This window comes from Oncorhynchus mykiss, chromosome 8 (assembly GCF_013265735.2).
Source record: "Oncorhynchus mykiss isolate Arlee chromosome 8, USDA_OmykA_1.1, whole genome shotgun sequence".
Classification (NCBI taxonomy): domain Eukaryota; kingdom Metazoa; phylum Chordata; class Actinopteri; order Salmoniformes; family Salmonidae; genus Oncorhynchus; species Oncorhynchus mykiss.
The window spans coordinates 33,717,420-33,739,828 of NC_048572.1; the positions used below are offsets into that span (position 1 = coordinate 33,717,420).

The 22,409-nt window shown below is 47.2% G+C and overlaps 2 protein-coding genes across 13 annotated transcripts in view; one reads left to right on the plus strand and one right to left on the minus strand.

The window, feature by feature from the left end:
• Positions 1–2,216, plus strand: part of fzd3a (frizzled class receptor 3a) — a 30,422-nt gene extending 28,206 nt beyond the window's left edge. For all 5 annotated transcript variants that reach the window (XM_036985360.1, XM_036985362.1, XM_036985364.1 and 2 more), the window contains exon 9: positions 81–2,216. In XM_036985360.1, coding sequence (XP_036841255.1) covers positions 81–339 — 259 coding nt within the window. In that variant the 3' untranslated portion in view covers positions 340–2,216. The remainder of the gene's footprint in view (positions 1–80) is intronic.
• Positions 1,955–22,409, minus strand: part of cdc42bpab (CDC42 binding protein kinase alpha (DMPK-like) b) — a 102,865-nt gene continuing 82,410 nt past the window's right edge. For 6 of the 8 annotated variants that reach the window (XM_036985356.1, XM_036985355.1, XM_036985354.1 and 3 more), the window contains 18 exons: positions 20,706–20,825; positions 19,520–19,603; positions 19,234–19,339; positions 18,808–18,944; positions 18,388–18,527; positions 18,036–18,117; positions 17,644–17,863; positions 17,353–17,415; positions 16,959–17,212; positions 16,449–16,788; positions 16,039–16,136; positions 15,865–15,949; positions 15,483–15,606; positions 10,703–10,820; positions 10,228–10,348; positions 8,284–8,444; positions 7,232–7,306; positions 1,955–5,541 (listed from right to left, as the gene is read on the minus strand). In XM_036985356.1, the coding sequence (XP_036841251.1) occupies positions 5,407–5,541; positions 7,232–7,306; positions 8,284–8,444; positions 10,228–10,348; positions 10,703–10,820; positions 15,483–15,606; positions 15,865–15,949; positions 16,039–16,136; positions 16,449–16,788; positions 16,959–17,212; positions 17,353–17,415; positions 17,644–17,863; positions 18,036–18,117; positions 18,388–18,527; positions 18,808–18,944; positions 19,234–19,339; positions 19,520–19,603; positions 20,706–20,825 (2,463 nt within the window). In that variant the 3' untranslated portion in view covers positions 1,955–5,406. The remainder of the gene's footprint in view (positions 5,542–7,231; positions 7,307–8,283; positions 8,445–10,227; positions 10,349–10,702; positions 10,821–15,482; positions 15,607–15,864; positions 15,950–16,038; positions 16,137–16,448; positions 16,789–16,958; positions 17,213–17,352; positions 17,416–17,643; positions 17,864–18,035; positions 18,118–18,387; positions 18,528–18,807; positions 18,945–19,233; positions 19,340–19,519; positions 19,604–20,705; positions 20,826–22,409) is intronic. The other 2 variants (XM_036985359.1, XM_036985358.1) reach the window with 1 other exon arrangement.

The window sequence follows — 22,409 nt, forward strand, 5'->3', positions numbered from 1 at the left end:
TTAAAAACATGGAGTATTTGTCATGTTATTTACAGTCCCAGATGCCTGACCAACCATCTCTCTCCTCTCCTCTCTGTCAGGTACACAGCATGTAGTTTCCGCGGCGTTGACGATCGCCTCCCCTATGGCAGCATGCCCCGCCTCAACGACCAATCAGGGTCCAGACACTGCAGCACCAACAGGCTAGACAGCCTATCAAAGCATGGCTCCACCCAGCGTCTGGATAGCCAATCACGGCACAGCAGCATCAGGGACCTTAGCAACGTCACCCAGGCCATTCAGAGCGCCCCCGGCAATGGAATCCACAGGGTCCTTGAAGAGGATGGAGCCACGGCCTGAACTGAGACATCTAAACGGCCTGGCAGCAAAACAAACCTTAGCCTCTACCCTAAAACCCATGCCAACCTTTTAGCTAAACAACAAGTGTCTAGGACATGTGTCAAACTCATTCCACAGAGGGCCAAGTGTTTGCAGGGTTTTGACTCCGCCCTTGTACTTCGTTAATGAACTAAGACCTGGTGGTCTTAATGGAAATGGAAAAACAAAAAAAATCTATAGATTCTCAGCCATCCGTGGAATGAGTTTGATACCCCTGGTCTAGGGGGTAGAGGTTGATTTTGGACTGGACATACTGCAGTCCTCTATGGCTACATTTACACAGGCAGCCCAATTCTGATCTTTTGCCCAATTACTGGTCTTTAGACCAATCAAATCAGATAATTTGCCATTAATTGATAAAAAAATATATATATATAGAATTGGGCTGCCTGTGTAAACTCAGCCACAGTATGGCAGTTTGAAAATAAGGAGATTGTGGACAGTTTGACAATGTGTCTCAACATGTCTCCTCTCATTAAACAGCACTGATAAATGAAGATAGCAGACGACTTGGATTCAGAGGACAGTGTAACTTGGACTTGCAGGAGTGAGAGCTGAACCAATAAGAAGAAGAAATCATACTCTTGGGCACAGACTGCTGATCGCCGATGCTTTTTGTTCAATGTTCTGGAGTCAGCTCTTAGTGAAGGACACTCTACCCTTTAAGTGTAGGACAGCTCTGGGATCAGTTTCAGGCTATTCATCCATACCTGACATTACAGAGCTTCTTATCTAATCGGCACATTCCACTGCTCAGGGGGGTGAAAAGGGTTCAATCTAAAGGATTCTACATTATGCGTGACACAAGCACGTGCTGCCAAGCACTCGTCCATGAAGGCCAAGCCTTTATTCCTGCTGACCACATTGTTTACCTGCACGAGGAGTACGGTAGACGCGTCTCCACAACCACTGTTGTACTACACTACTATACATCGAGGTACTTTTATATACGTCAATTGGTTTCATTGCACTTCTGATGGAGGCAGCTGAAGGTACTGTATGTGAGGAGTAGGGCCTGAAGTGTTTCCTGACTGTGACCTGCCCAGGGAAAACTCTGGGTCCTAGTGATAATGTGAAGGCGATCGTGGACAGTGTCCTGTCCTGTTGTCAATCAATTGGAAACAATTGACAATGAAACAATTGCATTGATGAATCAGCCATTGTGAAGTGAAGGGCTGTATTGTATTACAGGATAAAAGCGGAATTCCAAACTCCAGCCTTATAGGTAGAATATGAGTGTTCTTTCCCCCCCCCCAGTTAGAACTAGAATCAGTAGTAGTATTACAAAGTGCATACTTACTTGTATAGATAATTGTTAGCCATAACTTCTAGTAGTGGCATGTGCATAGGTGTAAATAGATTTTTGGGGGGTGGAGGGGGGTGTCTTTTGTTGAATTTGTAATAAATCTTCTGAAAATACATCTGGGAAATGTGTAAGTGGATCTGTGCCCTAGCCTGGAAAACAAACTGAATTGCTCCATTTTACAAGTGAACCAGAGCGATTCAGGGTGGATCCAGGCTATTATGTGTGCTCCCAGGGAAATAAATGATAATCAGGACACGAGACTCAGTGAAGCCGTATTTGTAACAGCCCTCTGCTTTATTGAAATACATTGGAGTCAGGTTAATATAATGAGTTCTCCACAAGTGTGGTGGCCAGTTTCCATACATTATTTGTTTGACCTTACACCTTAAATATTTCTGTGCAAAAAGAATCTACATCACCTGTAGTGGGTATCCTCAATAAAACTCCCCAAAACCGTTCAAATAAAATGATTACATCTATAACATGCAAAACTGTACAAATTATTACAAAGCAATCCTAGAAAAACAAGGTGTATAATATGATATGAAAGAACAAAATAATATAGAAGGAACTGAAGATAAGACCTCACTGAAATGCAAAGGCGTTTTTTGAAATATTTTTTAATGGTTATCATGGTGACACCTCAGCCTCAAACTACTACCCCTCCATCTGCTCCTTCACCCCTTTTCATCCTTAATTCAAAACACTTGTCTGAGTTCTTCCTCCGTGTATCCGTCTTTTCTTCCACCTGAATCTTTAGACCCTTACGCCTAGTCACAGCTGGCTACACTACGGCTAAATGTAGCTCTTCTTTCCCAAGTGTAGTCTGTTCTGTCACACTCACTTCCATTGTTAGGGTGAAAATAATCATTGGTTCTGACATTCCTGAGTTTTTTTTTTGTAATTTATTTTTTTTAAAGTGGGATTTCGGGCCTTTAACTATACAGTATAAAGCCTGGTCTATCATACTCTCAGACTAAGATATTTCCTCTTCGCTCTCAGCTAATACATTCTACAGACACGGCCCAGCAGATATGAATAGAGACTCTTGGTAGCGTTAAAAGGAAATCGTAAGAGAGGTGGTTAAGTTGAGACGGTTGAGTAAAACCAACTTAGCGAGACTGACGTCTAAAGGCAAAATTCTTATTTTGCAAAAGCTCAATATAAAATGGAATTCTAAAAACACGTGGAATGAGTAGCCTAGAGATAAATGACTGTATTTTCAAGGGAATATAATAGAACTGTGGTTTAGGGTGAAGGTTTAGGCCCCCGATGGCACGGATGAAAGCAGAAATCTGAAATCTTATATTTTTATACACTTCTGACTAGGATCGATAAACTGCCATGTTTGACTACTTGGTACACTTCAACACTCCTAAACCTTAAGACAGAAGGTCCCTTTGAACAGTAAGTAACAACGGTCATTCATTAAAACGGTCTGGAACATAAAAATAATTCCTCATTAGAAATGAAAAAAAAAGTCCCCTTTCCAGAATAAGAGTCCCCTCCCTTCCGCTTGAGAGAGAAGAGTCAGCTGATCTAGGCACTCGACCCAAAGCTTGTTTCATTTCCACATATAAATACACATCAACAACACCATGCTGTGATTTGCATTAGGGTTGGGGTCCATTTCAATGTAGGCAATTCAGAAAGTAAACAGAAATTCTAATTCCAAATTTGTCACAAAGAAGCATTGAGGAAAATTGGAATGGAACTTGAATTGACAAAAGAAAAATGGAATTGACCCCAATTTGTGGCTTGTATCAAGGTTATTGCATTACCAGACAGTAATATACAGCTTACCAGTTAATAGTAAGAACATATCAATGACAGCAGGGAGGATTGGAACAGAAATTAAACATTGAACTTGTCATCTTAGCATTTCTTTTCCGTTATTTCACTCTTTTTTGACCCCCCATTTCAGCCTAGCGCTGTCTGTCTGTCTAGTCAAATCGACATCTACAATTGTCCCCCCCCCCCCATAACCTATCAAAACATTCTTCAAAATAAGCAAGGCTGTCTGAAAAAGAACGAAGACTCAAGATTCCAAGTCATTCTATTTTTGGTTATAACAAGCTTTCCAAAATCTCTCTCGGAAGTCAAAGGATACAACATATTTGAGGTTCACACGTTGGTACCACAGAGAAAAGTATGGAAATACACACTTAAGTGTTTCAGAATCACTTTCAGTTAGGAAAGATGCAATCCCACCTCAAACTGATCCAACTGTGGACCATAGTGGAAAGAGTGGCGGGGGAAACGGCCGTGTGTGTGTGTGTGTGTGTGTTCGCTCGCTCGCGCGCGCGTGTGTGTGTGTGTGTTTGTGCATGTGAGTGTGAACGCATGCATCTGTGACAAGACGATCGCTTCAAATAAATGCACATATTCACTTAACAGCACGGGGTCCATGCGACCCTTAATATTAGTTTCCTCAAACGCAAATCAAAATGACACTTGACAGTTTGTGTCTCATATATGAAATAGAAAGAAAAAAACTAAAACAAATCTAAAAGCAAAATCAGAGGAACTTGAAGTGGTTTAAAATGGCTTTCGTGCGGATATCACCCCAAATCATACTCAAAAGATAAACAGGAATCGAGGATCTTCTCCCCATCATCTATTTCTCTATAGTAATTCCCTTATCATATATTATTCTCTGATTTTAACCTATGTACATGGTTGTGATGGGAATTGGCTTTTTGGAATTGATCGGTGGTTGGTCTATTACTGCACTTACAGTACTAGGTCTACACTACATGGAAAATGGTCCCAGATCACTGGATGAGGTCACTGGCCCATGTCATGAGGAAGTCGCATAAGGAGCTGTGATGTCATCATTGAATGTTCAGTCTGCTTCTAAAACACCGCTGTCCCTAAGAATTCGAGAACATGAAGCCAGCGAGGTGTCACCTAGAGTTAAAATACCCCTAACCATACTTGTATTTTTGTACTGCTTTACTGTAGCTTTTCGCTGATGGTACGAAGACATTAAGTCACGGCACATATTTCACTTCATGAGCAAAAAAATAAAATAAAAAATACATAATTGCTTTCTTTTTTTCTTCATTTTTTTAAATGTTATTTTGTGAGCCTTGTATTGTAAAATGGAATTCCCCTCTTCTCCTGCTGCCAACTACCGTTTTGGAAGAAAGCAACAGAAGGAAAAAGAGAGAGTGAAAACATCCTCTCTTTCTCCTCTAGCTGCAAAGCACCTTGCTCTCCATGTCTTCGATAGATAGATGAATAAATAAAAGGTGGCCACCCCCCAAGCCCAAAGGGTGCTATGTACACGTATCAAATGATCTGTTGTTTCATATTGATCCTCTTCTCTTTGTCGCGTCTTGAGGTTTGTGTGTCTTTTTACAGGAGTTGCCAATGACATAATAATCTATACGGGGCTAGTAGTGCTGCAATCAAAAGTACTCTCAATAAAACTCAGCGCTTCGCTTATTCTGGTTATCAGCTACAAAGCAGATGAAAGGGGGTGTACATTTTAATTCCTATATTGTATGCCCTCCCTCAAAAACACACACACACAAACACGAGCACACACACACACACACACACGCGCACACACACACCCTTTCCCAGTATTTCCCTCTTGGTCAAACACTTCCTTTCCCTGTGGCAGCGGGTACAGTTCCGTGGGCAGGGCCCGGGAAGGGGGGCGGGCCCAGGAGCTTGGTGAGGGTCAGGGAATGGAGCTGTGTGCGGTCTGTCACTCATGTGTCCCAGCCACTCATGCGGTCTGTGCTCTCCAGTGAGAGGGACTTGGTCTTGTGGGGTGAGGCCGGGCTGGGGGGACTGCTGAACGTAGAACTGTTGGACGCCGTCGAGTGACGGGGTGAGTCAGAGTCCTGGAGAGAGGGGGGGGGGGGGGGGAGAGAGAGAAGGAGAGTTAAAGATAGGGGGAGAAGGAAAGGGGAAGAACAGGAAGAAAGAGAGGGAGGGAGAGCCACTGAGATGTCATATTTTTCTCACAGCTAAACACAAAACAGGCCAGGGTCACGGTCAGTAGGCATGCAACGCAAGAAAATCCTGAAACACAAGAGGCGATACGATCTTAACTTGTCTGAGAAAAATATTGCCCCTTTTTTCATAAAAATAAATAACACACAAATAATATACACACTTTCTCATATTCGCGCCTACTGAACACAACCCATCTCTCCAATGGGCTCAGTAGATCAGGCCTGGTCAACACCAGTCCTCAGGGACCTCTGTGTGTGTTTGTCCTTCCAACCAACCACTGTCATCATCAAAGCTAATCTGCTGTTTGACTTCCTGCCTGCCGATGTGGACATGGTGAGATCTCTTCACATCACCACACAGAGCGCTAGGCAACAGTGACTTAATGCCCCGGGAACCTTCCACATCATCAGACAATGAGCAGCTCGATTGGCCGGAAGTGATTGGTTACATCAAAACACATACGCAATACACACGAGGCCCCTCGTCTACGGTCTACTACTACAATACACAGCAGTCAGTGGAGGTTGACACACTTTTGTTCCAGCCTAGTAGAAAACGCACGGTTCAAACAATCAACACATATATGGTTTTGGAGAACGCGATTTGTTAAATCAGGGGTGTAGTGTGTGTGTGTGTGTGTGTGTGTGTGAGTGTGAGTGAGTGCTGGGCTGGAACAAAACCCTGCATACACTGCTGGTCCTCCATAATTATGATATGCCACCCCTGCTATAGTAGACCATTGTGTACAAGATATCCCTGAGGACAGCACTGAGAGTTGCTAGTTAAGAAAAGCAGGGTTAAGATCATCTCCCTCCTTCACTGAAGGGAGGTAGCAGGGTTTGTAAAATTCCAGTAACTATCCCACAATTCCCAGGTTTTCCCAGAAACGTCCTGATTATTCCCTCCTGATTCCGGGAAACCTTCCAACTGGGGTTTCTAGAAAACCTGGGAATTTGAGGAAAGTTACCAGAATCTTGCAACTCTACACGGGAGGTGGTGAGGGTGAATTTGTCCTCTGCGCCGCATGTTTCTCACAGACAAAACGTACATTTTTAATTTCTATGGCTATTTGTACAGTAGGCTACGGCTGTGGGAGCTACCACTGTCCACCGCCGCACTACAGTAGCTGGCACAAAGGTACAGGTACTATAATGGCCTATAGTAGAGGAGCGTCACAGTATCTTCCTGATGATGTATCAAATCAGATACTGTCATGGTCATTCTTAGAAACATGGGTTGGGCTGGCCACAGGGGGGCAGTATGGAAGCAGACAGACGCATGCGGGGTAGAGGATGATGGTGACACACCATTCAAAAAACCAAACCAGGAAATGAAGTAGAAACCCCAGGGTAGGTCAGGGGAAAGGGGAATGAGTAACCACCCTCTAGCCAGAAACAGAGGGGGCAATCAGATGCTGGTGCTACTGGGGCTGAAATGGTGCAGTGGTGGGAGGCTTTGGGGGCAAAGCTTCACGACTGTGGGCAACGCGCGCACGTGCGTGTTGGTGTCTGTGTGTGTGGTTGAGGGGTGGGTTACAGTGCGTCTGGGTTGGTTGTGTGTGTGTGCTGACATTACCTTCATCTTACTAAGCAGGGTCCTTAAAGCCCTTTTCAGATCGGGGGTCTTCTCCGATGGTGAGACCGCCTGCCACTGGAGAGGAACAGTTACAGACTCAGCGACCCGGCCCGGCCCAGAGAACAACATGCTGGGGGGGACCGAAGCGGGTGGAGGGGGGCGAGATGGGGGCAGGCACGAATCACGATGGAGCTAGCCAGGTATGAGGGACAGTGGGGGTGGTAGACAGTCAGCCAGGCCAGAAGAGGGAGCCAAAGGCACAATGGATAGCTACAGCAAGAATCCCTTGCTTTGAGGATGGCTGGATGCTTGAGGTAAAAGCTGCTCTTAACCACAGATCTAGGATCAGATTACTGGACCCCAAATCTAACCTTAAACATTAGGGGGATGAAAAAAACTATCTGACCCTGAATCAGTGGTTAGTGGTGACTTGTAGCTAGCTACTACTGGCTGGGTGGTTGAGGCTGAGTGAGGAGAGGCCAGATGCAGAGAACCAGAGAGGGGAATGGCTGTGACTGAGGTTTGGGTCAGGGTTGCGTATGGGGGGGCCGATTGAGTTCCCTATGAGGGGCTGTGGTGGGTCTAGGAACCAATCAGACCGAGGGATAAGATGAGGCAAAGGGCGATATGGGAGGGTTACGAGAAGACGTAAGCTGGGTGGTGGATGTTGTGGGTAAAAGGGGGGCGCAGAGTTACGGGGCACACATTGATATGTCTAATTACATAGATGTTTGATATGTCTTCCACGTCATTGGTCACCAGCGAGAGTATTTTCAGTGTCTGTGTAGTGTTATGGTGAACCTAGTCATATTTAGAGCCACTGTGCTCAAACGACTAGTGAAACGTGGTTTCAGATCCATCCACTTGACTCTCACAACCAAGATACAACCATCTGAACACTAGTATCGGAGATGCGACGGTATATCATCTAAGCGAAGACACAGATTCAGCACAGTTGTTCCCAATTATTAGTAGCCAAGTTTTGGTAGCCTTAATCAAGTGCAATTTACTCAGGCGCCCGAGGGAGGAAGCAAGCTAGGCTGGTCACGTACCTCTCTGTCGAACTGGGAGAGGGGTGCGTCGCTGCAGCCGTCCATACCCCCTCCGGAGGACAAGGAGCTCTCGGAGGGAGAGGTCATGGTCTGGCGCTTAGAGCTGTAGCTACCCCCGGACAGCTCTCTCCTCAACGCATTGCCGTTCTGAGATGACGAACCTGGAAAAAGGAGGGAGAGAGCGAAAAATAGAGAGATAGGGGAAGAAAGAGAAGATAGATAGGGGAGAGAGTGGGACAGAGAAGGGGAGGGGGAGTTAGGAAGAGAAGTGAAGAGAGAAAGTTAGAGACAGATGAGTGTCACCCTTCAGAATCTATTCAGACCCCTTGACTTTTGTTACATTACAGCCTTATTCTAAAATGGATTAAAAAATAAAAAAAAGTCCTGAACAATCGACACACAATATCCAATAATGCCAAAGCGAAAACAGGTTTTTCGACATTGTTGCTAAATATTTTAAAAATAAAAAACAGAAATACCTTATTTACATAAGTATTCGGACTCTTGCTATGAGTCTCGAAATTGATCTCAGGTGCATCCGGTTTCTATTGATTATCCTTGAGATGTTTCTACAACTTGATTGGAGTCTGTGGTAAATTCAGCTGATTGGACATGATTTGGAAAGGCACACACCTGTCTATATAAAGTCCCACAGTTGACAGTGCATGTCAGAGCAAAGACCAGGTCATGAGGTCGAAGGAATTGTCCTTACAGCTCCGAGACAGGGTTGTGTCAAGACACAGATCAGGGGAAGGGTACCAAAACATTTCTGCAGCATTAAACATCCCCAAAACACAGTGGCCTCCATCATTCTTAAATGGAAGAAGTTTGGAACCACCAAGACTCTTCCTAGAGCTGGTAGGCCAGCCAAACTGAGCAATCGGGGGAGAAGGGCCTTCGTCAGGGAGGTGACCAAGAACCCGATGGTCACTCTAACAGAGTTCCTCTGTGGAGAACCTTCCAGAAGGACAACCATCTCTGTAGCACTCCACCAATCAGGCCTTTATGATCGAGTGGCCAGACGGAAGCCACTCCTCAGTAAAAGGTACATGACAGCCCGCTTGGAGTTTGCCAAAAGGCACCTAAAGACTCTCAAACCATGTGAAACAAGATTCTCTGGTCTGATGAAACCAAGATTGAACTCTTTGGCCTGAATGCCAAGCGTCACGCCTGGAGGAAACCTGGCACCATCCCTACGGTGAAGCATGGTAGTGGCAGCATCACGCTGTGGGGATGTTTTTCAGCGGCAGGGACTGGGAGACTTGTCAGGTTTGAGGCAAAGATGTCCAGAGCAAAGTGCAGAGAGATCCTTGATGCAAACCTGCGCCAGAGCGCTCAGGACCTTAGACAAGGGCGAAGGTTCACCTTCCAACAGGACAACGACCCTAAGCACACAGCCAAGAGAACGCACGAGTGGCTTCGGGGCAAGTCTCGATGTCCTTGAGTGACCCAGCCAGAGCCCAGAAATCTCTGGAGACCTGAAAATAGCTGTGCAGCAACGCACCCCATCCAACCTGACAGCCCTTGAGAGGATCTGCAGAGAAGAATGGGAGAAACCCCCCAAATACAGGCGTGCCAGGCTTGTAGGGTCATACCCAAGAAGAATCAAAGTTGTAATCACTGCCAAAGGTGCTTCAACAAAGTACTGAGTAAATGGTCTGAATACTTTTGAAAATGTGATATTTCAGATATATTTTTTTGAATTGATTTTCAAAAAGGTATAAAAAAAACAATTTAATCAATTTTATTATAAGTCTAACATCAGAATGTGGAAAGGCGAGGCACTGTAAATGCATTTAAATCTACAAAGATCTACTTTCCATTGTTCACCAGTAACAAACACATCCATTTTCTCTACCCAGGCCTACATCTTTTGATGCTTCTTTAATCCCCATTTTACTATTGAGCTTACTAGCTTAGTGTGTTTGGTAGTGTGGTACTTACGGATGCCCAGTCCACTGCTGGCGCTCATGGACCGTCCCGGCTCGGCTCTGTTCTTGGTGATGGAGGGGATGGACACGGAGCCACTGAAGCCTGCAGCACGACTCTCCTGAACACGCACGTTCTGTGTCAGAAAGGCCAGTGGACAGGGGAGGACAGAATAGACCGGGGCGGATGAGGAGAGGGGCACAGATATGTGGATTATGGCGATGGGATGAGAACGCATAGATAAACATTTGTGAATACATATTCCCCAGAATGACAAATATGGATATGAACACATATAACATGTCATTTAGGCATGATGACCACACATAGGCACATACAAAAACACAGACATTAAATCACACAAACGCACAGACATTTCACACGTACAAACACATGATGCTCAGTCGGACCAGAGAAGGAAGTACAAGTACTCAGCATGTTACAACTAAGCAGAACATCTATGGACACTCTCTGTAGTGGCCCGTCTTACCATGGGCAGGTCTTTGAGGATCTGGATGCCGTCCCCAGGTCCCATGTGGGCCACGTGGTTGAAGTTGGTGGGGTTGGAGATCAGCTTGTTCCTCATCTCTGGGTCTCTCAGCATCTCCCTGTACAGGACACACACCAAACCCAGGAATGAGGTCACTGTGGCCAGAACAGGGTGAACGCACCAGTCGAGAGTGATATTGCGTGAACAGAATGAGCTTTATGCATATGGAGGGGACGAATATGGATGAATGGTATGGAGTCTGTACGAAATCTGTAGTGTGTAATGTACCATTAGCTGTACACTCCCTCTGTGAAGTAGCTTGGTGTAGTGTATTGTACACTATACACTACACACTCATAGTGCATTGTGCACTACATAGTGTATTGTGCACTACATAGTGTATTGTGCACTATGTAGTATGGCATGCACTACATAGTGTGTAGCGTATTGTGTAGTGTGCACTATGTAGTGTATTATGCACTGTGTGTAGTGTATTGTGTAGTGCGCACTACGTAGTGTGTAGTGTATTGTGTAGTGTGCACTATAGTGTATACCATGTAGTGTATGGTGTAGTGCACACTATGTAGTGTGTGGATATGAACAGATGCACACATTAGTCGGCGGGCAACAGCAGGGTGCATGTGACACATCTAGTGCAGTAGTGCCTGGTTAGAGGTTAGTTGCATGCCCCGCTTACCATGGGCCTGCATACTCTCGCTTACAGCTCACTGCTGCCGGCTAGCTCTTGTAGTGAATTGGGGAGCAGTTCATGCACAAGTCTCCCCTTGCCGGTACAAAGCCATGACCAAGACTCGGGCCTTACCGCGGCAGCACACGTTAACTGGTTGTCTTGAAACACCAGGCTAACCCGGCAGGGGTTCTCAAAGCAGCAGTGTGGACACGTCCTGGCAGCCATCAGCCACTGTCCCGCTGCCTTGTGGGTTAGTCTGGTACGACAAAGGCAAGGGGAGCACACCCTGAGAGAAAAGCAGCGTGCTGGCGGCACGCGGTAGGTGGACGCAGACAGACTGAGGTTCAGGCAGACTCCTGCAGCTGTGGAAGGTACTGGTCGTCCTGGTTTTCCCTCCTTGCCACTGGAATGTCACCTTCCTACTGTGAAGTAGTGCTGTTGAGGATTGCGCACCCTCAGCGACACCTTAAATAACTTCCTTTGTGCAGGTATCCACTTTTGACCTCGGTGAAGCCATCAACCGGAAACCGGCCTAAAGCCTGGCAGGTTTGGGCTGTCTGGTGACGGGGGCAGGAGTGAATGCACCGGGAGCCCTCAATCAGACCCCTCTGCATGCCAGCGGCACAGGGCTATAATGGTCACCAGCAGTTGGGACATGAGTGGCAGCTGCTCTCGGCAGACCCCCGTGTGACTGAGCAGCCCTATTTAGCCACACTGCTCACCCCAGCTGGGGAGAGGCCTAGAAAGTGGCCTAAAAAAAAAAAACGTTCCACTCAGCGGTTGAAAAATGCTAAAGAAAATAATTCCCCTGAAACTGGCGACATAGAACATCAGAACTCTTTTGGACACTGACGATAATAGCGATAGACCCTATCGGAGAACATCTTTGATTGCTGCAGAACTAAGGCGCTACGACATTGACATTGCTGCCCTGAGTGAGACCATGTTTCTGGATGTAAGTTCCCTGAAAGAGGAGGGAGAAGGTTACACCTTCTTCTGGAAAGGTTACCCTCCGGGTGGACAACATCGGCACGGTGTGGGACTGGCAATTAGAGCCTTCTACCCAGCCTCACCGAAACACCTTTCGGCATAAGTGAAAGACTCATGTCTCTCCGTATCTCCCTAGTCACGAGATGAGGCCCTTCACCCGGAATGACGAGATCTTTATGCTGGGTGACTTCAACGCTAGGGTGGGACAGAACACAGAGCGGAGTGCTGGGTAGACATGGTGTTGGTTAGGTCAACGAGAACGGCACGAGTCCACTAACTCTATATGCCGAGCACGATCTCATTATCACTAACACCTTGTTCCAGCAGAAGAACGAATACAAAACATCATGGATGCACCCACACTCCAAACACTGGCCCCTGATCGACTACATCATGGATGCCCCCACACTCCAAACACTGACCCCTGATCGACTACATCATGGATGCACCCACACTCCAAACACTGGCACCTGATCAACTACACCATAGTGAGATGCTCTGACACTAATGACATCCTGCTGACACGTACCATGAGGGGTGCAGAATGCTGGACAAATCACTGTATGATACTGTCTAAACTCCACATGAGAATACGTCCACCCCCCCTCAACGCCTGCAGAAGTCCAGAAAGAGGCATCTGCGCTGTATCCGGCTTAAGAAAAGTGCAGTAAGGGAACGAGTTCTGTCGCTGAAAGGCTGGGGGAGACTGATCCTCTTCTGAGCGCAGATGACCCCATGGACCAGTTGTGGGCATCTATTAGCTCAGTGCTCTATCAGGCAGCGGCCCACTCCATTGGCTACAGAGGTAGGAAACATCAGGACTGGTTCGATGACAACTCTGACACCATCACAGCCTTTACTGGACAATATGAACAAAGAGCACAGGGCTACTCTCAACAGCCCCACATCAGCTACCCTCTGCAAGCAATGGCGTGCATCACGCAAGGAAGTGCAAACAACCTTGCGTGCTCTGCAGAACGAATGGTGGACGAATAAGGCACAATAAATCCAAGTTTATGCCGACAAAAACGACATGCACAATTTCTACAACTCAACTAAAGCTATGGCCCTAGTAGTCACTCCATCACCCACATGAAAACAGCTGATGGTCTGACTCTCTTGAAGGACCAAAACCAGATCCTGATGAGGTGGGCTGACCACTTTGAAGCACTACTCAAATCAGTACTCTCCTGCAGACCACTCCATCCTGGATGAACTTCCTGTCCATCCAGCCATTCAAGACCTCAACCATTCACCAACCTTCCAAGAGGTGTTATCAGCTATCCATTCCCTCAAGAACAACAAGACTCCTGGCGCTGACAGCATCCCGGCAGAGCTACTTAAGAAGGGAGGTTACTTCTGCACCAGAACGCTCCACCAGTACATCACTGAGGTTTGGGCCTGGGAGATCGTCCCCCAACAGTGGCGGGATGCAAACATTGTCACCACCTATAAGAACAAGGGTGACAAGTTCATCTGCGGCAACAGCCAGGGGATATTTCTTCTGGCAAGGTCCTGGCCAAGGTGATGCCACACAGGCTGGTGAACAACATCACAGAGGAACTGCTGCCAGAGTCACAATGCGGCTTCAGAAATCGACACGGCAACTCCAGGAGAAGTGCCGTGAACAACATCAGGACCTTATCATTGCCTTTGTCCAAGGCCTTCAACACGGTGAGCAGGGAACTACTACGGGGCATTCTACTCAAATTTGGCTGTCCAGACAAGTGTGTTAACATCATTTTCCAGTTCCATGATGGGATGATGCCTCAGTGGCCATAGGAGGGCAGGAGTCAGTGCCCTTTGGAGTCAGCGTCGGTGTAAGGCAGGGGTGTGTGCTGGCACCTGTACTCTTTAACATCTTCCTCCTATGTGTCCCCCAGCTTGAGGACAGCAGCGGGGTTGCGGTGGACTTCGGGCTGGATTGAAATCTATTCAACGTCAGGAGGCTCTAAGCAACCACCAAGGTTTTTGACAGAGCGGGTTCTTGAGCTGCAGTATGCTGATGACTATGCTCATGGCCACACTCTGGAAGATTTTCAGTCTGTCCTTGTAGCAGCTGTGAGGGTCTATAGCAGGATGGGACTGTCTATCAACTGAGGTGGTCTGCCAATGGAGATCCAGCCCTCCACCCACCACGCCTGTCTTCACAATTTAACACAAATCACTGGCAATAGTCCCATCCTTCAAATACCTGGGCAGCGTCCTCTCGAAGAACTGCAGCATCGACCTCGAAATTCAAAATAGGAAACTCCGACGCAGGGTCTCCCAAAACAGGGATCTACACCTCCACACCAAAATCACTGTCTATTAAGCCGTCTGCATCACCACACTTCTTTACAGTTGTGAAGCCTGGGTCACTTAGTCGCCACAACAAGCAGCCCGAGCGACTCCACGTAAGATGCCTGCAGCGCATCCTGGGAATCACCTGGTGTAACCATGTGCCCCATACAGAAATACTTGCTAAGACAAACTGCAAGAGTATGGAGGCCATGGTCACCCAACACCAACTGCGCTGGCTTGGGCATGTCATTAGAATGCCTCGGGAGCACTTGCCGCGGAAGATCCTGTATGGCCAGCTACATCTTGGACGGAGGTCTGCAGAGGGGGCCAGCTACATCTTGGACGGAGGTCTGCAGAGGGGGCCAGCTACATCTTGGACGGAGGTCTGCAGAGGGGGCCAGCTACATCTTGGACGGAGGTCTGCAGGGGGACAGATGAAGCGCCACAAGAACCAGCTAAAAACGTGGCTGAAGAAGTGCAACATCAAACCCACAGACCTAGAGGACACTGATGCCGACCGTTTCACCTGGCGGCAGCTCTGCCAGAGCGGTGTACAGAGGTGGGAGGAGGAGAGGAGCACAAACAGACAGCAAGAACAGCTCAGGAGACATACAACCATGCCTGCCCCCCGCCAACACAGACCGCATACGCCTCAGCAACAATAAAGTTTGTGGATCTCAGATTGGACTCGACAGTCACCAAAGAATCCAGCGCTAACTCAGAAGTGGAAGTCATCATCGGAGACGATGGACTATCATAAGCAGTGTAGTGTGCACTAGGTAGTGTGTAGTGTGCACTACATAGAGTGTAGTGTACCTCCTCTGCTGTAGCCGCTCCTCTTCGGGGACTCTGAAATAGAAGCGTCTCTTGTTGTTCAAGCTGCGAACCATCTGCTTCCTGCTGTTGTCAGAAGTCTCGGGGACCACCAGCTCATCACCCTCTGGAATATTAACAACATGGCCACCATCATCAACAACAACAGCATCATCAGTAGCATGACCATGATCATCATATATATTTATAATCCAGTTTTTATTTTGTTTGTTGAAAAAAATCTATTTCAAAAAAGAAAATGGTAATACTACTGGGGAATACGACCATTAAAATGAGTATTACACTCAGTCAGTGGTCATAATCAAGATATGGATCTCTCCTATGCATTTAGAGGTCCGAAGGCCTATCCTGTGTGCAAACTGACCTGCCGTCTTGTTTCGGAAGTAGATGAGCCTCACGGTCTCCAGACCCAGGAGGTTCAGGGATCCGTCAGGGTTCAGAGGTCGCACCTTCAGGGTGGATACAAAGGGGTCAAATGTTACACCTACACCAATCCGGCGACCGGCCCTCCGCTACATGTGCAGTCCTATACTCTCACCTTCTTTAGTGGGACGGTCTGAATCCACTCCATTGTGTTGACATCAAACACATCCACAGCATTCTCACTGTACACTGACAGGTAGGGGGCGTTATAACCTGGAGGGGAGGAAGGAGGACAACATCAGCTCCAGGCTTAAAGCTACATTCTGGGATTTGCTTTTAAATGCAAAACGACAGCCTCGCTACTTGTTTTGGTAAACAAGTTTGGGATGAGGCAGAGAACATGTAACCCCTCACAAATTTGTAGAAAGCCACACTAGAAGCAAGGACTGTCTCCACATGATAGTTTTAAACATATTCGGAAGCTATATACTTTTTTATTTACTTGTTGTTTGTAAACAGTGGAGAAATAAAAACCTATTTTGGTTTATGATAACGGTAAGACAATTGTGCTGGTTCAGAACTCACAGGCGGAGTTGGGCACGGCCGGCCACATCAGCTCCTGCTGGCGCGAGCGGCGGCCCTGCGAGTCCACATAGACCCCTATGGCTGAGAAGCATAGCAGCAGCTCCTTGGAGGAGATCTCCACGGCACACAACGCATCCAGGCCCTGCTGGGATATGAAGGCCAGGGTGTGGTCCTCGGGGTGCAGCAGGCTGACCGGGGCACAGTCCCCGTGCACGCTGTAGCGCGTGAAGCCAGCCTGGTAGCCCACACACAACCGCTCGCTCAGGAGACCCATCCACTGGACAGGACCTGGGGTTTGGAGCTCCCGCAGCCGGCGGTGGCGCGCCTTGCTCTTGTTCACCTGGGAGATAGAGAACCATCATGCTGTTATTTAGCGAGTACATTTTTTAAATATTTCATAATCCCATGAAAATAGCCTATATATTGTTGCTTTTCTAAGCAAAGTTATACTACGTAATTTGTAAAAATGCGACAATGTACTTTAAAACCCCTTCCGTCCCCACCACCCACCTCGTAACAGATGACCTGTCTCTTCATGGCCACACACAGACAGATGAGGGAGTTGTTTCGGACGGGCCCGGACACCAGCGCTGTGCAGCCCTTGGTCTCGGCCAGCTTGTAAGAGTCCATCTCCCGTCCGTCCAGCGCGGCCATGGGGAAGAGGCGGACGTGGCGGTTACGACCGGAGATGACTGCTAGGAGCTGCTCCTGGGGGACCAGGTCGATGTGGTAGACCTTCTTATTGTCTCCCACGCGGATGATCTCTGTTAGGTCAGGAGAGTGTGGGGGTGTGAGAGAGAGCGAGTTGTCAAAAAGACCTGTGCACTGTGATAGCCAATATGTGGTGAGCATTCTACTGCAAACTGGGTGAAGTGCATCAGGCGGGTAGGTGCAAGAGTCTTACCATCTTTGGTGACATGGATAACATAAAGGCCTTCCTCGTTGCCCAGGGCAACACGCTCGTGGTCTGAAGATAAAACATCAAGAGGACGTTTGATACAGTCTACCGCATAGCTAGGTAACAAGGTGCAGAAACTATGTCCTGATCCCTTCTGAAGTAGAACATGCAGGGGCTGTATACTACAAACTCTTAATGAGACAGATACAGAGAAGACCCCCCCCCCAACAATTACTTGCTTACTACATGACCAAAATAGAGGGGCAGCGTGTGTGTGAGTGTGTGTGTCTCCCCTACCTATAATAGCGGCGGACTGCGTGGTCTTGATGAGCGGCAGCGTGCTGTCGTAGGCCTCTTTGGGCACGTAGACAAAGCGCTCCTTCAGCTTGTTCTTCTTGAGGATGCGCTGTAGCTCGTTGAGAAGCCCCACCCACTTGTTCCTCTCGTGGTCGGTGTCGGCCAGGATCAGGATGGAAGGCTTGTGACTGGAGGAGGCGGACAGCTGGGCAGCAGTCACCTGGAGGGGTTTAGAGGTCAGAGGTTAGGGCTTTTGGAATGGCATCCCACAACCATTTTGAAGCATTGTTAAAAAGCGGAGAAATCTGAAGACTGGAATAGGCGGGGGAGTAATCATGGAGTAAATGTACGACTGTATAAATGCATGTATTCAAGAAAAAAAAAAGGCTAACCCTGAATATACATGGGATGTCCTTGCGGCTGGCGTGAATGACGTCAGACGCCAGAACAGAGCTGACTGAAAACTCCTCATCCCTGGAAAACAGAGGAAGGAGAAAGTGTGTGACAGGGAGAGGGGAGAGGCAGAGAGAAAGTGGGAGAGAGTGATTGAGTCAATCAAATAAAGGACTAAACCCAGAAGTAATTCTAATAAGCAGCCATTTCTCTCCGAGAGACTGGGTTGTAGTTCAGACGGAGCTCAGGTTGTAGTCCTTGTCAGTCTCACTGACCACCACACTGGGCATTGTGGCCCTTCCCCAGCTATGGAAGTTCGAGTTCAGACAGAGCTCAGTTTGTAGTCCTTACCTCATGTCTATGACCTGACTGACCACCACACTGGGCGTCGTGGCCTTGCCCTCTCCAAGCTCATACAGGAAGAGCTTGAAGTCACACACTACGGCAACCGCCCGCTGCCAACCCTTCTTCACCCCCGTTGGCTTGGGCACCTGGAAACACACACAGGGACAGACACACACTTCAGTCTCACACATTGACCCAACCTAGTATTGACAGTGGTAAACAACCTTTAGAGACAGAGACATATTTTATTATACAGACACAATTAACAGGCAAGCCTCACACACAGGTCAGCCACTGGTGATATAGGGACGTTAAACGTACAAGGTAAGGTTTTAGTTTTACATTTGCACTTTAATTCACAGGTACTTATTCTACCAGGAAATGTTGTTAAAAGAGTGCATAAACAATCTTCGGTGTCATACGTACTCTGACGTGTCCCTCGTAGGCAGTGCCGATGCCCCTCTGAGGGTCAATGCCCAATGGCCCCTTGGTCTGGTCGTGTGGCACGGGGCACACTGCTGGAGCCTTGTCAGCACATGTCACGTGGCACGAGAAGTTACACACTGCAGGACCAGACAGGAGAGAATAAGGGGTTTATATCAGATTTATATCTAGCCTCAAAAGAGACTGTACTCCCACCTCAGTCCTGCCCCACGTCACCTCCTTCCATCCCAATCCCCTGCCTTCTTCTCTTCCTTCCATCTGTTTCCCTCCATCCCTTTCCTCAGATCCCAGTCTTCCTTCCTCTATCCCTCTCCCTCCTCATTCTCCCATTTTTGTCTTCCTCCCGCTCTCCTCCACCCTTTACCCCCCCTCCTCTCCCTCTCTCTCTCGCTCTCTCTCTCATTGTACCTTCGCAGGTGCAGCCCTGGCGGATGAGTCCCACCATGAGAGAGGTGCACTGGTTACACTTGGTTGGAGCACTGAAGGACTTCACCACAAACTGGTGGGCTTTGGGCTGCAGGGGACAAACACATAGGACTAATACAGACGCTTTATTGGACCACAGCAACAGTTTACTTATTGAAATACAGCAACTGGTCTTCGTCGGGTCCACGGGATTGACATTACTAAGTATTGACCGAGGTTAAAACAGTAGAAAGGTATTTGGGAAGTCAAAAAGGATGTCAGGTCTTACCTTGGGTGATGAGCGGCCAATACTACCATACCCTCCTGACCGCATGGTGGCGGTCTGGACCGGCCGTGGGGGGTGGTCTATCAACTAGAGGGTGGGAGAAGACAGAAAGATCTGAGTACAGCTCGGGCTGTGGCGGTCACGAAATGTCATCAGCCGGTGATTGTCAAGCAAATAACTGGTCTGTCTCACGGTAATTGACCGTTAATTAACATAAACACATTTAGCGTCTCCTGGCTTCCACACTGATAAGAACATCTACGTTTTCCATTTAATATAGCCTACACCTTCACAATAAATCCATGATGTATTTTTAGACAGGTCTAAAGAAACATGATATGAAGAAAATGAAGTCTATTTCAGAAGAACAGAATAGCAGACCTCCTTATGTTAGGTCCTGATCTGGCTATGCCAAATGGCTGTGGGTTACACTAGTTCATTTAGCAGACACAATTTGCTTAGAATTCCATGGCATCGTTTTAAGAGTATGAAGAATACAACTGAACAAAGCTGAATTAAATGGAAAGGATACTATCTCCAAACGATTTGAGGGCGTGTGCACATGCGGCTATTCTGCGTTGAGCAGTTAACAACGAAATAGGTACTCCTATATGCGTAATTTAGAGTTATTAATGTAACTTTAGTTGTTCTACAAACATTGGGCTATCCGTTTATGTTTAACACATTGTAAGGCTGCGTGATGCAACTCTAATGATGATTTTAAAAAGTTGAAAATAATCTTCCCCAAACTTGGAACTCACTTTGCAGCTTATGTATCCCAGTCAGGCTCTAAACCCCTGTGCTTCATTTTTTTTGCGCAACATGAGCTCATGGGCTCTCATGAGGTGTTTGATTTGATTTTTGATGACATTTGCATTGATGTCAGAGTGATTAGAGGAACAATAGGGTGTGGGGAGTACCAGGCAGTTAGCAAGTTTGGCCATCAGCAGCATCAGAGCTTGGAGAAGCCTAATTACTGTGACTAAATGGTCATGTGGAATTTGACTGCCTTCATGACTCGTGACCACCGGTGTGGCAATAATATGGTCACCTTAACAGCCCTAAGTACAGCACAATATATAACTAGTTTTTATTTTATGGTTAGAAAATCAGCCCTGAGAGGTTAAGAACAGTCTAAGATTAAGCATAATATAAGTTGGAGGTCCAAAGTTCAGAGGTTAGAGTTCACCTCTATAGGCTCCACGTCGCTGGCCATGGAGGGCGACCGTGAGCGTGACTTGAGCTGGGACTTGGAGTCCTCGCCTCTGGATGGAGTGTTGGAGGGAGTGAAGTTGTCCACCGAGTCCACCTGGAAAAAAGGGATGAGAGAGAGTGATGGAGTTGGTAGAAAGTAAGGAAGCCAAAAGGGACCAAAAAGCACCATCCATGCTTAGAGTAAAAAGCAAGAAAACAATTCAACCAGGTAGATGCACAGTATTATAGGAGGTAAATGGAGACTGTAGTCGTAGCAGAGATGGGACTGACCAATCCATTGGTCAACGGTCATTAGGAAGCATACAGGTTGGACCACAAACCCATGAACGATGCGCACACGAGTACTACACATACAGTACATTCAGAAAGTATTCAGACCCATCGACTTTTACCACATTTTGTTACTATTACAGCCTTATTCTAAAATGGATCAAATACATTTTTTCCTCATCAATCTACACCCAATAGCCTATAATAATGACAAAGCGAAAACAGGTTTAGACATTTTTGCAAATGTAACATTTTTTATAAAACTAAAATTATTTACATAAGTATTCAGACCATTTGCTATGAGACTCGAACTTGAGCTCAGGTGCATTCTGTTTCCATTGATCCTCCTTGAGATGTTTCAACAACTTGATTGGAGTCCACCTGTGGTAAATTCAATTGGTTGGACATGATTTGGAAAGGCACACACCGGTCTATATAAGGTTCCCAAGAACACAGCATTGAAGGTCCCCAAGAACACAGTGGCCTCCATCATTCTTAAATGAAAGATTTGAACCACAAAGACTCTTCCTAGAGCTGGCCTCATGGCCAAACTGAGCAATCGGGGAGAAGAACCTTGGTCAGGGGCGTGACCAAGAACCTGATGGTCACTCTGACAAAGCTCCAGAGTTCCTCTGTGGAGATTGGAGAACCTTCCAGAAGGACAACAATCTCTGCAGCACTCCACCAATCAGGCCTTTATGGTAGAGTGGCCTGACGGAAGCCACTCCTCAGTAAAAGGCACATGACACCCCGCTTGGTTTGCCCAAAAGGCACTTACTGGACTCTCAGACCATGAGAAACAAGATTCTCTGGTCTGATGAAACCAAGCTTGAACTCTTGTTTCAATGTCAAGCGTCACATCTGGAGGAAACCTGGCACCATCCCTATGGTGAAGCATGGTGGTGGCAGCATAATGCTGTGGGGATGTTTTTCAGTGGCAGGGACTGGGAGACTAGTCAGGTTTGAGGGAAAGATGAACGGGGAAAAGTACGGAGAGATCCTTGATGAAAACCTGCTCCAGAGCGCTCAGGACCTCAGACTGGGGCGGCGAAGGTTCCTCTTCCAACTGGGCAACGACCCAAAGCACACAGCCAAGAAAAAGCAGGAGTGGCTTCGGGACAAGTTTCTGAATGTCCTTGAGTGGCGCAGCCAGAACCCCGACTTGAACCCAAATGAACATCTCTGGAGAGATGTGAAAATAGCTGTGCCGCGACGCTCTCCATCCAAGCTGACAGAGCTTGAGAGGATCTGCAGAGAAGAATGGGAGAAACTCCCCAAATACAGGTGTGCCAAGCTTGTAGCGTCATACCCAAGAGGACACAAGGCTGTAATCACTGCCAAAGGTGCTTCAACAAAGTCCTGAGTAAAGGGTATACTTACGTAAATGTGCTAACCTTTTTGTTGTTCT